The sequence below is a fragment of the Corvus brachyrhynchos genome, unplaced genomic scaffold (genome assembly GCF_000691975.1).
Source record: "Corvus brachyrhynchos isolate BGI_N302 unplaced genomic scaffold, ASM69197v1 scaffold19, whole genome shotgun sequence".
Taxonomy (NCBI): domain Eukaryota; kingdom Metazoa; phylum Chordata; class Aves; order Passeriformes; family Corvidae; genus Corvus; species Corvus brachyrhynchos.
This window is the reverse complement of record NW_008246061.1, coordinates 2,196,197-2,211,943: the sequence shown is the minus strand read 5'-3', so window position 1 is coordinate 2,211,943 and position 15,747 is coordinate 2,196,197. Positions and strand designations below refer to the sequence as shown.

At 58.6% G+C, this 15,747-nt stretch overlaps 1 protein-coding gene across 1 annotated transcript in view; it reads left to right on the top strand.

Annotated features, from left to right (window-relative positions):
- LIF (leukemia inhibitory factor) overlaps positions 1–1,683 on the top strand; it is a 14,484-nt gene extending 12,801 nt beyond the window's left edge. Inside the window, exon 3 of the mRNA XM_008642979.2 lies at positions 179–1,683. Within this exon, the coding sequence (XP_008641201.1) occupies positions 179–616 (438 nt within the window). The 3' untranslated portion in view covers positions 617–1,683. The remainder of the gene's footprint in view (positions 1–178) is intronic.
- Positions 1,684–15,747: the final 14,064 nt, after the last annotated feature.

The following is a 15,747-nucleotide window of genomic DNA, read 5'->3' as shown; positions in this document are numbered from 1 at the left end:
ACCGCCCAGGAACTCTTCAGCCTCTATGTAAGTGGCACTTGGGGACGGCCAGGGACCACGGCGGGGTGTGAGCCACAAGCGCATGAAGGGGGAGGGCTGGGGACACCGCAGGGACGGTGGCAGGAGGTGGCCGGGGGGGACAGAGGGAACATGGGGTGACGCTCGCCTCTCCTCCCAGCTGAAGTGCCAGGGAGAACCGTTCAGCAGCGAGGCTGACAAGCTCTGCAACCCCGCTGGCATCTTCTTCCCCACTTTCCGCGTCAACCGGACGAGCGAGAGGAAGGAGGTGATGGTGGCCATGTACAAGCTCTTCGCCTTCCTCAACGCCTCGCTGGGGAACATCACGCGCGACCAGGAGGAGCTCAACCCCATGGCCAAAGAGCTCCTCGAGCGGCTCCACAACACCACCAAGACCACGCGAGGCCTCATCTCCAACCTCACCTGCCTCCTCTGCAAGAACTACAACATCTTCCAGGTGGACGTCAGGTACGGGGACAGCTCCAAGGGCAAGAGCGCCTTCAAGAAGAAGCAGCAGGGCTGCCAGGTGCTCAGGAAGTACGTGCAGGTCATCGGCCAGGCGGCACGTGTCCTCCTACCTCATCTCAGCCCCTCATGAGCGCCCGCCCCGGCTACGCTGCCCCTGCTGCTGGCCGGCCCCCGCCGCTGCCTCCCGAATTCCCGCCTTCCTATTTATTACCCGGACCCTGCGCTGGCCCCATCCGCCCTCCGGTAATTTATTGCCCCTTGAGGGGGTGAACGTTGCAGCCCGGAGCGTCCCGAGCGGAGCAGAGCCAGCATCCAGCGGGACGAGGCAGCGCATCCCCGAGGAGATGCCGGGGCGTGGGCTGGTCCCGGGATGTGCCTCAGCCCTCCCTGTGCTCCCATGGGGGGAGGGAGCTGCAGGGGCTGGCGGCGGGGCCGGACTCTGTCCCCCACGGACGGTGTCCATCATGGAGAGCAACCGGACAGACACCCCTGAGCACCATCTGAAGCTCCCACTTCCCTGGAAAAAGGATTGTGAGGGAGGACATTGGGATGCGGTGGCTGGCAGGGACATGGGGACACGGGCACACGCTCCCCCTGCACATTTTAAGGCTGGGCTCCCCTGCAAGGAGCCGAACTGAGGGTACCCAGTGGCTGTGGTGGCTGGGGCTGGGTCCCACCGTCTGGGACAAGGCCACCTGTGTGGGACAGGCACCCCACTGTGGGGCATCATCCCCCCGCGCGGGCACGGCGGGGCACGGAATGTCCTCTCCTCTGGAAAAGTGTTTTTCCCATTGGAAGAGCTCTGAATGTACTAACAGCCAAGAGCTGGGCTTTGCACGGCTGAATGCAGCCCTGGCATGGGGGCATGGGACAAGGGGACATGGGGACTTGGGACACGGGGACACGGGGACATGGGACACAGGGACATGGGGACATAGGGATGTGGGACATGGGGACGTGGGGACGCAGGGACGGGCCCCGGGCCGGTGGCAGGCGGCGCTGGCTCGCTCCTGGCACCAGAGCGGGCTGTGGGTTATTTATTGCCTCCGTGGAAAGCCCAGCATGCACTGAGAGCTGACTTTTAATAATTTTATCGTTAATAATAATTAATAATTATTAATAAGATTTGTGGTAATATATTCATGGAATTCTATTTAAATATTTATTTTTTTATACTTCTTGCCCTCCTTTTTTTAAATAAACCAACAGAAACAGACTGTATTTGGCTGCTCTTCGATGGGTCCCTTTTGTGCTCACCCTCCGACACCTCTGCTCCCCCAAAGCACCCTCAGGGCTGCCCCAAAACCCCTCAGGCATCGCTGTGCATCACAGTCCCCTGTCACCTTGTTCCTTCCTGCTTTCCCACCTGCTATGGGATGGCTGGTTGGAAATACATTTTTCCAGGGGAAAATGCTTAAATTGACACTCACCAGCTGCTCAAAAGTGCCGGGATGATGTGGGGACCATCCTAGTGCAGGGATTGTCCTGGCATGGGGAGCATCGTGGTGTGGGTACCATGGCAGTGTGGGGAGCACCATGGCATGGGCACCATCCCGATGAGGGGACCATCCCAATGTGTGGAGCACCATGGTGCGGGGAGCCCCACTTTGGCAGCCCTGGAAGCTCCTGAGGAAACAGGGAAAGTCTGGGAAGAGGCTGAGGGAGCCGAGTGAGCATGTGCGAGGTGGAGGGGACACCACCTAAAAATCCCAGCCGCTTCCCAGGCTGTGCTGGGAGAGGCTCAGCAGAGCTTTGCCGGGGCCAAGACCACCTAAGGCTGCACCAGTGCCCCGGTCCTCAGCGAGCGCCTCGCATGGGGCTGTATCGGTTAACAAGAGGCTGATTATACAGGAGACGTTGGAGCAGGATGATGAAATTTTCCTCCTCCTCCGGAGCCCTTGGGCCACTGGCCAAACCTCCCAGGCATGAGACAGCAAGCGGATGAGCTAAGATCCTGTGTGATCATCTCTCATGTCTCAGAGGAGCCTCGACCTAAAGATCATTGCAGAAATTCAGAAGTTGCCCCCCAAATCCCTCTTCCTCTGCCCCGCAGGGTCGTGCTGCCCAGTTGTGTCCTCTGGCTCCTAGGGGAGGTTTCATGGCATGGGTTTGACCCCAGACTGGCCCTGCCCTGTGTCAGTGGCAGCCTCGTGCTGCACCAGTGGTGACAGCAGGGACAGCAGTGCCCGTTTCCAGCCTGGCACTGCTGTCCCTTCATGGCAGGGGTGAATGCCAAAACGGAACTGGCTCCTCCATCCCACGGCCGAGGCACCCAGGGACATCCCTGGAAGCCACGGCGCATCCCCATGCATGATGTGGCTTTCTTCCATCGTCCAGTCTGCCTCCAGGGAAGGGGCCCTGGGTGTCCCCTGCGTCCCTGTCCTGGAGGATGCCCATTTTGGGGTTGCAGGCCATTCGTGGGGCCCTTTTCCTTCCTGCACTGTGAGATACATTTCCTCAGCGCGATACAACACCCCCCAGAAACACAGGCACGGGACAGGGCATCATCCTTTTAGGATGGGCATTATGCTCAGGGCCAGCTCCCGCAGCACTTGTCACCATGGCACCTTGATGCATGCCAGGGTCACCCTGACCCTGCAGCTGGGGACACACACAGGTCCCCATGGCACCCTGATGGATGCCAGGGTCACCCTGACCCTTGCAGCTGGGGACACACAGGGGTCCCCATGGCTATTGTTAGCATGTCATTGTATGGCCAACATTTTCTATGCTGGAAGTCCAGGGCTGGACATCCAAGCTTAGCCCTTCCTTGTGCCAACACGCCCAGTTCATCCCCGGCAGGGATGTGGCAGGTGCCCAGGGGTGCCACCAACCCGCCCCGGGGAGCTCGAGGGGTGTCAGGGAGCGGGGGCAGGGTCGGGCTCGGCGGGGCTTGGGACGATGTCCTGCGCGGGAGCGAGGAGCTGTGCACATCTGGATTTCTCACGCTTGCGTTCAACATCCCTCCTCAACCAGATGGCAAAAATAAATAAATAGAATAAATCACAGCCTCCTGACATAAATCGGGAACTCACGCCCCGGCTCTGCGTTTCATGAGTCTCCCTGGAAGACAGTCAAACACAGGCGAGGACAATGGGTTCACTTCTCCCCTGTGTCGGGTCATTCCCAGTTAAGGCTCATTAGCAGCAGGCGGGTGATTAACTCTTCCTTCCCTGGAAAGGCGTGGAGAAGCCCCTAAAATTCCCCAAACCCCTTCCTCTACCCTCCCCTGAGATTTTGGAGTCGGGGCGGGCGGCGGCCCCCGGCTCGTGCCATCGCCCCAGCGAGCCAGGACGCGCTGCCCTGCTCATCCCAGACTCGGGAGAGATGGAAAGGGCTTTCAATTACCTCAGCCAGCGGCTGATCCCACCCAGCCGGCGCCCCGGGGAAGCGGGCCAGCGCCGCGAGCCGGACGGGGAGCACCGCGAAGGACCCGGCGCTGCGGCTTCCCCAGCGGCACCGGCAGGACCCTGTCAGTGACTCCCCTTCGGCCCCAGGACCAGAGAAACTATTTTGGCTGGGACGAGAGCCAGGAGGGGCTCCGGGGAGCCATCCGTTGCGATGGGAGCGATGCCCGCTCCCCGATAACGGAGCGGCCTGACCATGGGCCCCGAGCGGCGGGTCAGCGCTGCCTTCGGGGAGCGGGATACGTGAGGAGCTGCTCCTGCCCGCGGTGAAGTCAGTGCCGCTGCCTGGGTGTGACTGACTGACCTCAGCCCTTGGCCCCGCGGCGCGGATCATGTGCTGCCTGACGCCGCGCGAACCCGGCCGGACGGGCCCTGCGCTGCCCCGGGGCCCCCGGCCAGACGGGACTTGCCGTCCGCGGGGGCAGGGGCGGGGCCGGGGCACCGCCGGCTGCGCGTCCCCTCCGCGGGGGGACCGGCGCTGCATCCCCGGACTGAGCCGGCGGGAGCATCCCAATCGGGGCTGACCTCAGCGGCAAAGCCGGGGATGGCGGTCGGGTCGTTCCCTGAGAGATCCCAGGTGGAGCATCCCCCCTTCCCTGTGTGCAGCCAGGCTGGGGTCGGACCCGGTGGTGCCCCCGGCAGAGCCCCTTCCCCATCCAGGGGCCCCCCCGGGCTCGGTGCTGGCCAGACGCGTTCGGCTGGTGACGATCTCCCCAGCAGGTCCCCAAGCCGCGTCCCCGAGGACGGGAACATCGCATCCCGAGGGCCGGCTGGAGGCTCCATCCCAGGCTGGCCGCCGGCCCGAGCACGGAAAGCAGAGCCGAGCCCATCTGAAACGCATTCGGGCACTGTTGCTGCAATAGCAGATGCTCCTGCGGGTCGCCGGCCACATCACAGCCCGGCGGAGCGGGAACCGCACGTTCACATGGGAAGAAACAGTTCTTGTCCCAAGCGGCTCAAACTCCTAATTGGGGACCAACCGTGACAAATAAACAAGACAATGGGCTGGAGGCGAGACGAACGCAACCTCTGTCGCAGGACCCGGCTCCGAGAGCCGCCCCCGTGCCCAGCAGGGGACCTGGCACAGGCCCGCAAGAGCCAGGGGGAGGGCAGGGGCCAGGATCCGGACCCCCGGCAGAGCCACTCTCTGTGTGACACCGCTGGAGCTCGGGGCTGGCTCGCGAGCAGGATGACACATCCCCAGTGGTCCCCCGAGACCCTTGTCGGCAGCTTTGCTCAGCAAGTGTTTAGTCTCATGGTGAGTGAGCTTTGTAGCGGGGTCAAATCCAGCCCTGCGGAGCTGCTGGAGAGGCCTCTCCTTGCTGCACCCCAGCTTGGGGCTGGCTGGGGAACCCTCGCACGGGGCTCAGGGGACCCTTCTCCGTCCGGGAGGGGATGCTTTGAGCTGCCTTGGAGCGATGGGCGGGGCCAGCCCCAGGGTTCTGATAGCGGGGTTATCTCGGTACAGCTATCGCCCTCCAACAGAGGCTGGGGCACTTCCGCAGCCACGGCTGCGCTTGGCACGGATGGAGGAGCCTCGATAAAGTGCTCAGTGGCCTGACCAGCCCCTCAGCATGCAGAGCACCCGGTCATCAGTGTCCAAAAGGGAGTGAACACCCCGGCTCTTCCATTCCCGCTCTGCTCGGGTCTCATGGGATGTGGAATCTGCCTTGCAGACTGAGCCCAAAGCCCAAAATTCAGCAGGCCCTGCGGGGTTGAAGCTGTTTGAGACATATTTGCTTAACAAGGTGCTTCAGATGGCCCGAACATCCTTAATTCCTGGCCATGAGGGGAAAATCAGGGCTCAAGGGAAAGATCCCACCTAAGGAAAGGGAAGAGCACTTTGGGATGAGGCAGAAGGCTGGCAAGGGTGAAGAGGTGGGAAGAAAAGCGTTTGGGAGCAAATCCCAAGCAGGCTCCCAAAAGAGCAGGCAACACTGGGAGAGGCCCGCCAGGATGGTGGGGATGGTGGGGTGGACCAGCCCTGGGAATAATCAGGAGCTGTGGCATGTCCCCAGGGTCCCTGGAGCCAGGGCTGCAGAGTGGGCACACACCACTGAAGCCCCCGAGCCCCTCCTGCTGCTTCAGCTGGTGGCCCCTGGCCCTGCAGGGCACAGGGGGTTGTGCCACCTTTGGCTGCACATCAGCGCAGCTTGGGGGGAAGATGAAGCCCTGCTGTCCCTTTTCCCACTAACTCAGAAACAGCAAAAGGAGTGGAGATTCCTGGAGAAACAGAGAAAAGGAAAGCAGAGATTTCTCTCGATATTAAGGGGATTGCCTGAGACCGATAGGTCTGTCCCTGCAGTGCTCACCTGCTCTTTGCTCTCCCACCCCAGGGAACAGCAGCACTCCCAGCCCACTGGCACCAGAGGGGAAGAGGAGGACACTCCCAGCTAAAACTGGGGGATGCCCCACCCTTTATTTCCCTGCTCAGGGCTTCACCCAGCCCCAGGTCCCCAGCAGGACCCCTCTTGTGGGGACCCCCAGCCCATGGCAGCAGCAAAGGCAGGGATTGGGCCCTGATGGACGCTTTGGGTGTTCCCATTGAACTTGGCTGCACCTCCCTCACCCAGCTGAGGTCACCATGAGGATGCCAAGCTTTCCCCCTGGTTTTCACTGCATCTGGGACAGGTTTTAGGGCCAGAACAGTTGACATGTTAATTTATTGCAGCAGAATGAAGCGCTACCCGGCCTGGGTCACGCTCCCCTCTTGTTTCCTAAGAAAACAAGGTGTGCGTGCAATCCCGCCGGGCAGGTGTGTGCGCGCCTGTGGCTGCCAACCAAATTTGACTAAGGGCCTGAGGCTCCAGAGATAGGAAGTTCCTACACGTCTTGTGAAGACAGGAGCAGGAGAGAAGCAAGCTCCAAATGAGGCCCCACGGCAGCAGCATGAGCCCAGCCCTTAAAAGCCACCAGAGATTCTCCTCCTGCGCAGCTGGGCGCTGTGAGGCACAAACCTGCTCCTAGAAAGATTTCTGCTTGCTTTATTCCCGGCCTGGCATTTCCCACATGGGCTCTGCTGTTGGGGCAGGAAGGGCAGCAATGGGTGGGCAAAGTCTGTCTCTTCCTGGCAGCCCTGGTGAGATGCCTGCCAGGCTCCGGGATGGGGTTTTCCATAAGGAAGCTGCGGTCACCCCACCTTGGTGTTGCCAAATTCTGCTGCCAAACACCCCCCTTGGTGCTGCTGTGTGTCAGCCTGCTGTGGGGCAGCAATGGCTCTCTGAGGTGCTCATCACCTTGGGCTCACAGGTCACCCTGACACCTTTGGTCCCATCACCCCAGCACCACCGGTCACCATTATCGTGACATCACTGGCCCCCATCACCCTGACACACTGGTCCAAATCATCCCAGCAACCTCCAGCACCAGTCCCCATCACCCCAGTACCACAGGTCCCCATCAGCCCAGTACCCTGGGCCCCCACCAGTCCCCATCACTCCGGTGCCATGGGCCCCCATCACCCCAGCACCTCCAGTCCCCAGGGCACCAGGAGCTGCAGCCCCTCAGGATCAGGATTTACCATTCCCTAGGGACAAAGTGAAAGGCTCTCTCCTTTCCTAACCCCTCTGTAATTAATATTAAAGCTTCCTTTGCCCCCTCCAGCACGCCTGGGCAGAGTGGCCCGGCCCAGCTCCTGGTGCCGGCGGGGAGAGCTCCACAGCCCCGACCCCGGGCGCATCCACATCCTCGCTTGCTCGCCTTCCAGCCAAGCCCGGAAGGAAACAAGCCCCAGCTGTGCCTCTTCACAGTTACTGTGACCGGGCTCTTCCCCCAGAAGGTCTCGGCCGAGCAGCGGGAGGGACCTGCCCCGCCGTGCCGGAGCCGGGGCAGAACAAGCCGCACTTCGCGGATCGGAGGTGCAGGGTGCAACCGGCTCCTCGCTCCCCGCGCGGCAGCCCCGTCCTGCCACACCACGACCTGTGAAAAGCCGGGATAAGACAGGTCCCATCCCGCGTTCCCGGGGCTGGTTCCGCACAGGGCTGTGTTTACATGTCCCCGTGCCGGCCCACATCTGTGTTTATGTGTGTGTTTCCGTACGGGTGCGTGTGGCTCCGTGTGTGTGGCGGGGTTTCTGGGTGTGTTCGGGTGTCTCTTCGCGTCGGGCTCTCAGTTAACCTCTCAGAAAATGAAAACAAGCCTGGAAGCCTGGCAGCTGTTCCCGAGCCCCGCTCCAGCGCCGCTTCCAGACAGACGGTAACCGCAGGTCTGATGACCGAGCACACACACGCTTCCCTTCGGGCCTTCTTAATTGCGCCGTCAGATATTCTGAAACAAAGGAAATTAAAGACTAAACTGATAGCAGTGAATATGTCACGGGAGCAACGGGAGGCAGGCGGCTCCCCGGGCGGCTGGGAACGGGCAGCAGGGAGGAAGAAGGGGATCGGGAGCCGCTGGAGCCGTGGGCAGGCGACCAGGCTCGGTCAGGGCTCTGCTGGAAGTTGGGTGGGCATTGGCAGCGCCTCTGACCCTGGGAGAGGCCTGGGAACTCTCCAGCACAGACAGGCTGGATGGCCACGTTGGATTTCTCATGGAAACTTGCGTAGGATCTTGCCAGGTCCCAGGATTTTTTTTTTTTTTTTCCCTTGTCTTTGCCCAGATTTTCTCTAAGCGGCTCCTCTGATTCCCTCCAGCTGCCTGCGCGCGAGCGCTGCAGCAAATGCCTGGAGAGAGGTGGGAGGAGAGATGCCACCCTCTCCCAGTGGGCACATGGCCTGGTGGCTTACGGCTGGAGGGGACCGCTGGGCACAGGTCTGGTTACCTGCAAAGGTGTCGGCACCAGCTTAGGGGCTGAGCTGGGTGGGGACCACCAAAATGGTGCTCGAGGATGGGATGGGAGAGCACTGGGAAGCAGAGCTGCTGCAGGCAGGCTTCAGAGCAGGGATGAGCAGGATCTGGCAGCAACTTTGGCAGGGACTGGCAGAACATGGGAACCACTTTTCCCGTGGCAGCCAGCTCGTGGGATGAGGTGATCACTTTGAGAAAGCCCTGACCCAGCACGGGAAACAGCCTGGCAGAGGGGCTGGAAAAGCCCAGCGTCTGCTTAGCCTGGAAAAGGTGGAGTGGGAGGTGCAGGGGATGTGGTGGAGCAGGGCAGAGAGATCTGTTGTCCGTCACTGGAGGGTGGGACAAGACACCCCGGGCTTTGACCACAGTGAGAGACATTCGGGAGAGATTTTCTTTCCTATGGGATCGCTGCCTGTGGAAGAGCCCCAGGAAGAGGCAGGACAGGGATGCAGAGCAGGCAGCTCACTCCCACGCAGGAGCTGCTCATCGCAGCATCTCCAAGCTTCACTCCCCAATTCCACAGACTTTCTCCCAACCTCAGCTTCCCAGCTGGGATGTGCAACCAGCTTGGCCGAAAGAAGATGGAAGCAAGAGCAGCTTGGACACGGCCAGAATGAGGGGTTGAATTCAGGCAGCAGAAAGGCTTTGCTGGGCTAAATCCCTCCTGGAGCCAGAAGGGGTTTTGGCGTCCTCACAGCGGTGTCCAGCTTATTGTGGGAAAGCACTGAGCGCCGATCCCAGCGCTGGAGGCAGTGTCCCACGGCTCACAGGGAGCGCTGCGGAACCAAGGCACTTTTGGCTGAAAAACATCTTTCCATAACCACAGGGGAGGAGAGAGCCTGCTGGGCAGAAAACACAGTCAGGGCAGTTCCCTAGAAATATCCAAACACCTCCAAAAAATAACCTGAGGTAGCAACTGTCCCCAGCCCCGTGGTATCCCGTTTATATCTCCCAAATCCCCTGGCTCTCCCAGCTCTGCTATTCCACTCTTCTGGCGCAATTCCTGCCAAGTTCCTTGGGCGCCGATCCAAAAGGCAGCTGGGTGTCCCTGCGGCACCCGCAGCCTTTTTGCTGATGGGCACTTTGCTGGGGCAGCTTCCCTTCGCGGGAGCCGGAGGGGAAGGAAGCGGGCCGGCGGGGCTGGCAGTGACCCGTGGCGCTGCCAGGAGTGGCTCGACGTGCGGCTGCCACTTCCGCTGCTCCGAATTGCGAAGCCGCTGCCTCGGGGCACTGCAGGCAGCTGGCAGGGAGGGACAGGCCAGGGCGCTCCATCCCAGCCTGAAATCCTGGCCCGTGGCCACCTGCCATTCCCGCCGGGATGTGTTGGGTACCAGAGGCAGGCGCAGCCCCGCGGGGTGAGCCCTCAGCTCCCCATGTCATGTGCTGGGAGAGAGCCAGCAGCTGGTGCTGGCACAGGGAACCTTCAGGTGCTCAGCCTTGCCTGGAGCCCAGGAATTTGGTCCAAGCATGGAGCACGGGGCAGCCCTGAGGAGCAGGGCAGGAGGGAGCACTGTGTGGAATCTTGCAGTTCCCTGGAGCTTGAGCATCTCTCAGCCTCAGCTGAAGCTGCTTTTGGGGTCCATGCTGGGACCAGTGTTATTTAGTATCTTCATTAATTATGTAGAGGAAGGGATCGAGGGCACCCTCAGCAGGTTTGCAGATGACACCGAGCTGAGGGTACAGTGACACTCCCAAAGGACAGGGCCATCCAGAGAGACCTGGGCAAGCTCAAGCCGAGATCCATGGGAATCTCATGTGGTTTAACAGGACCAAGTGCTGGTGCTGCAACCCCCAGGATCAATCCAGGCTGGGGAGGAAGGGATCGAGAGCAGCCCCAGGGACAAGGACTCAGGGGGGCTGGTGGGGGAGGGCTGGCCATGGCCCAGCCATGGTCCCTCCATGTGCTGGGCTGATCCCTCAGCGTGGGCAGCAGGGGAGGGGGGATTCTGCCCCTCTGCTCCGCTCAGGTGAGACCCCACCTGCAGAGCTGCCCCAGCCCTGAGGCCAGCACAGGAAGCCCCTGGAGCTGCTGGAGGAGTCCAGAGGAGGCCACGGAGATGCTCTGAGGGCTGGAGCCCCTCTGCTGTGAGGAAAGGATGAGAGAATTGGGATTGTTCATCCTGGAAAAGAGAAAGCTTTGGGGTGACCTAATTGTGGCCTTGCAGTGCCTAAACAGAAGCTACAAGAAAGACTTTTACAAGGATGACAGGACAAGGGGGAATGGCTTCCCACTGCCACAGGGCAGGGATAGGTGGGATACTGGGAAGGTGTGGCTGCCCCTAGATCCCTGGCAGTGTCCAAGGCCAGGCTGGACAGGGCTTGGAGCAGCCTGGGATAGTGGAAGATGACCCTGCCCATGGCAGGGGGTGAAATAGGATGGGTCTTAGGGTCACTTTCAACCCAAACTTTTCTGTGATCCGATGTAAAGAGTGAAGGAGGCTGTTCCATGCTGGCCCCCCTTGATGCAGGACACAGCCAAGTCCCTGGATCCATGAGGATCCTTCCCGGCTGTGTGCCAAACTGGGAAGAGAATGGAGAGGGGCAAAAGGCAGCTTCTCTTTGAGTCTAGATGGGAGAGCACCAGGAATCAGAGCACCTTTGGCAACGGGAAACCCAAGGTCCTCCCCCACCTCTATTCATTCATGTCCACGGGTGAGACATCCCGACATTCCAGGGAAATCCCTCCACTGCTCCCTGCCCCATCACGGAGCAGGCTGCGGCCCCCCAGTCCCACGCAGGCCGGATGTTCCCATATCTTCCTCCTCCTTCCCCAGGTGAGCCTCCGAGAAGGAACTTCCCACCAAGAACAGACTTGCCTTGCTCCCAGCAAAGGGAATCTGCACCCTCACTTGGCTTAGGAATTCAGGTTACCCAGAAGGGATCCGGCTTTCTCCGTAAGCTCCTGCCTGGCGAGGGGCAGCTGCCGTGCCTGGCCTCCTCTTCCTCCCAGCCCATGCAGGTGAGGGAGTGCCTGGCAAAGAGCTCCTGCTTTCCTGAGCAAAGGAATGTTCCTTGGCTGCGGGAGCAGCAGTAGGAGAGCAGGTGGGCTCCCAGGAATGAAGTGTTTTTCCCTCCTGCCTTGGCTTGAGGAGGCCAGTGCTGCCCTCACTGTGTCCTGGAAGCAGAGGCTGGAGCCAGGCAAATTTTATCACCTTCCTTCACCTGTTGTCTTCTTCAGAAAATACCACAGATAAGGCTCAAAAATCAGTCCCCCAAATGCAGTGTGGCTCCTGAGTGTCCTCACACAAATGCACCTGAGTCAGCTTTTTCAGCAGAAAACCAAATTTCAGAGAAACTGGAAATAGGCACCAAAACCATCTGAACATGACCCAAAACTCAGCCCCCCAATGATTCCCATCTCATTCCATCTTTGCTCCACTGTCATACACCAAACCATCTTCTCTCACATCCACCCTGTGAGCCTGCCCGAGGCGCACTGTGCTCACCCAGGGAGTCCATACACAGCTCCCAGGAATGCTGCACACGCCGCAGGATTCATGGGGATCAGTGCTAATCTCACTAAACCCAAAGAAAGTGACTCTTTGTTTCTCAAAAAATCTGCACAAATACTGAAATCAGCAAAATCCTCGTCCTTCCTGCACCACTGAGTGATGGCTAAACATTATTCTAGATCAAAGGAAGACGGATCAGACCTAAAGCCCATCCAGCCCATCTCTGCCTCCGGCAGTAACTCCCAACAGATGCTCCAGAGGATGGTGCAAAGCCTCCTCAGTGCACAGACACAAAATAATATCCCCGAGCAGGACTTCTGATCATCCCCCACAAGGGCACAGGAGCAAGGCCAGTGGCTTTGCTGGTCAAGACCAGTGGGATGCAGGTGGGATCCACACCAGCTCGTTCAAAGAGCAGTGTTAGGGAAGATGTCCCTGTGCAGATAATGGAGAGAGAGATGAAAGGCTTCCTTCAGTGATTCAAAAGGAGAGTTTGTCTCCACTCTGAATCACCCTGGGAAAGAGCTGATCTCTCTTCAACCAAATACGGAGTTTAGGGCCGTTGGCCTTCAGCTGGAGCTCTCAAACACCTCAAATTGGAGTGGGTGCATCAACAGAAAGGGTTTCAGCTTCAGCAACGTTCCTCTATATGCACCTTTTTTTGATGCCTCCCTCAAACACCAAATGTCACCACTAAGGTGCAGATCACAGAAGAAAGCAAGATGGCACCCAGCAGAGCACTGAATTTAGGGAAAATTAATTTCCCAAAGCCTTGCTTCAAAAAGCTCTCCAGGAATGTTCCAGACTAACAAAGGAAATTCCTCATAGAAATCTACACAGCATCAGAAACTGCAGAGAAGCCTCTGCTGAGAGCACCTTGAGGAACTGAGCTCTGCCAAATCACTCCTGGCGGAGTTGTGACCTCAGGAGAGTCACTTCCATTTTGAATTTCAGCTTCTCCCTCTTTACAGTGGACATAAAGGTCATACAATTGTAGAATAGTTTAGGTTGGAAGGGACCTTAAAACCCACCCTGTTCCTACCCCCTGCCGTGGGCAGGGACACCTCCCACTGTCCCAGGCTGCTCCAAGCCCCAATGTCCAGCCTGGCCTTGGGCACTGCCAGGGATCCAGGGGCAGCCACAGCTGCTCTGGGCACCCTGTGCCAGGGCCTGCCCACCCTCCCAGGGAACAATTCCTTCCCAAAATCGCATCTATCCCTGCCCTCTGGCAGTGGGAAGCCATTCCCTGTGTCCTGTCGCTCCCTACATGAGATGTTCAACCTCTTTTGCAAAGCACCCTATGACCTGTGGATGCAATAGGTGCTGATGGATTCATGGAATTACTAAAGGCAAGCAGAGGAAATACCAGCTGAAAAACCCAAGCTTGCCCACAGGCAGCGCTTCCTGCCACAGTGATGCACATGGGGCTGGTGATGACACCAGCAGAGCCCCTGTGACGTAACACATCCAACGCCCTGGAGCTCCCGGCAGCTCCGTGCGATCCCGGCACGTCTGAACAGGAGCCACGGCGTGCGCGGTCCCACACGGCGTCCTCAGCCCGGCAACGCGAGCGACGAGGCGCTCGTGGGGTGACTTCAAAGGCGCCCTGACATCAGCAAAGGCACCGGCACGGCCGCAGGTCTGGCCAGGCCCACGCGCCGAGCTCCTCCTGGAGCGATTATCAAAGCGCTTGAGTCACGGAGCCGCGCTGACCGTTACTGAGCGCTGCCTTTGTCCGGCGTGGAAGGATGCCCAGGCGGACAGATCTGACTCTCACATCTCGCTCTCCTTCCGAACAGAGCTTCTTACACAGCACGCTCTGTTGCTGGGCTATAGGGAATTTTTGTCCTGGTTTTCTTGACGTGATCCTTTTCAGACAGAAAATCCTGACTCATGAAGCCGTGACGTTGAATGTACTGCTGTGTAAGGCCTGACACAATGAGACACTTGGCACTCGCTTGCTCCGAGCCCAGCCAAGGGGAATATATGCTTTTTTGAGAACTGAATATCCTAATTTTTCACTTTTAAGGAATAGGGAAGCCTTAGCAATGCTGTAGCAACGAGGGTCACCCAAACACAGTCAATGTCTCCCACTGGATAATTAAAAAAGCGAGATGAAAAAAAGAATGGTTTTTCCCTTTTCTTTTGCAATCAGTGGCCAAATATGCTGCTGCTCTTCCGGAATGAGCAGCTGCCAATTCCAGAGGAGAAAATCTCTTGTAGCCAAGTAGCTCAGCTCTTACATTCTCTCCAACAGCCTGGGAAAAAAGAAAGGCGGCCAGCCAGTCGGCTAAATAATTTTTGGAAATAAGTAGGTAATGGCCCTCCAACAAAGCACTGCCATGGCAAGTTTACTTGCAGGCTGACGTCTTTTTTTAAAGCAGAAAATTGACACATCCATGTCAAATCCTTGGATCTCCTTTGCAGAAACACTGTGAGTTGATTGTGGGTCAGATTTCCAAGTCACCAAAAGCTTTAAAGCACATAAAGCTTCCCCCAAATTAACACATGCAGCGAGGTATCTTTGGATGAGCCCGTCTGGTCTTAGCTAAAATGTACAGAAATACTGGGAGCTGGGGGTTTTTTTGGATATTCCTGCTCCAAAGCTTCCAGTTCAACTCTCTGTGCAGCACTTTGAAAATAGATAGAACACTGTGTCAGGCAACCGGCCTGAGTCCTTTTTTATTTCAGTGGAATTCCAGCGCTTCGGCAGGGATAGCAGGTAACAACCATCAGGAATGGGAAATATTTGATTGTGTACAGGCAACTCGGCTGTGCCTGGATGTTCTGCTTGCCAGCATCCTCCAGGTGCTGAAGCATGCACTGATTTGCCGTGCAGTAACACCAAATTGTTTCCGGGGAGGTTTCGTGCTGTGCTACAGGCTCTGGCTCCCCTTGAACTTGGTCAACGTGGAGGTTTGTGCCAAAACAAGAGGTCCTTGTCCCTGTCCCATGGATAATTCCCCTTCCACCTTTGTGAGCTGTTGGCAATAGGGGGAGTCAGGTCAGGAAAAGGTTCTGGATGAAATCTAACCCCACCCACGGGAAGTTGATCCAAGATTTCAGGAGAACACACAGGTAATGCCACGGCTGTAACTACCTGTGCTGTCCCTTCCCAGCCCTTTGCTAGGGGACACAGCTGGGAGTCACCAGAGCCCTGCTGCTGTGGGATTGTGTGCTCCAGGAGGAATGAACAACGGCAAGGAATTGCCTTCACTGAATAAGGTCCAGTCTTGAGTTAATGGCAGGGAAGATGCCAGCACTGGAAGATGGGGATTAACTCTTCTGCTCGGCTCAGGTGAGACCCCACCTGCAGAGCTGCCTCCAGCTCAGGAGTCCCAGCACAACGAGAGCATGGAGCTGCTGAAGCCAGTCCGGAGAAAATTATGGGCCTGCTCCAAGGGCTGGAGCCCCTCTGCTCTGGAGCCAGGCTGGGAGAGCTGGGGGTGCTCACCCGGAGAGGAGAAGGCTCCAGGGAGAGCTCAGAGCCCCTTCCAGGGCCTAAAGGGGCTCCAGCAGAGCTGGAGAGGGACTGGGGACAAGGCATGGAGGGACAGGACCCAGGGAATGGCTTCCCAGTGCCAGAGGGCAGGGCTGGATGGGATATTGGGAAGGAG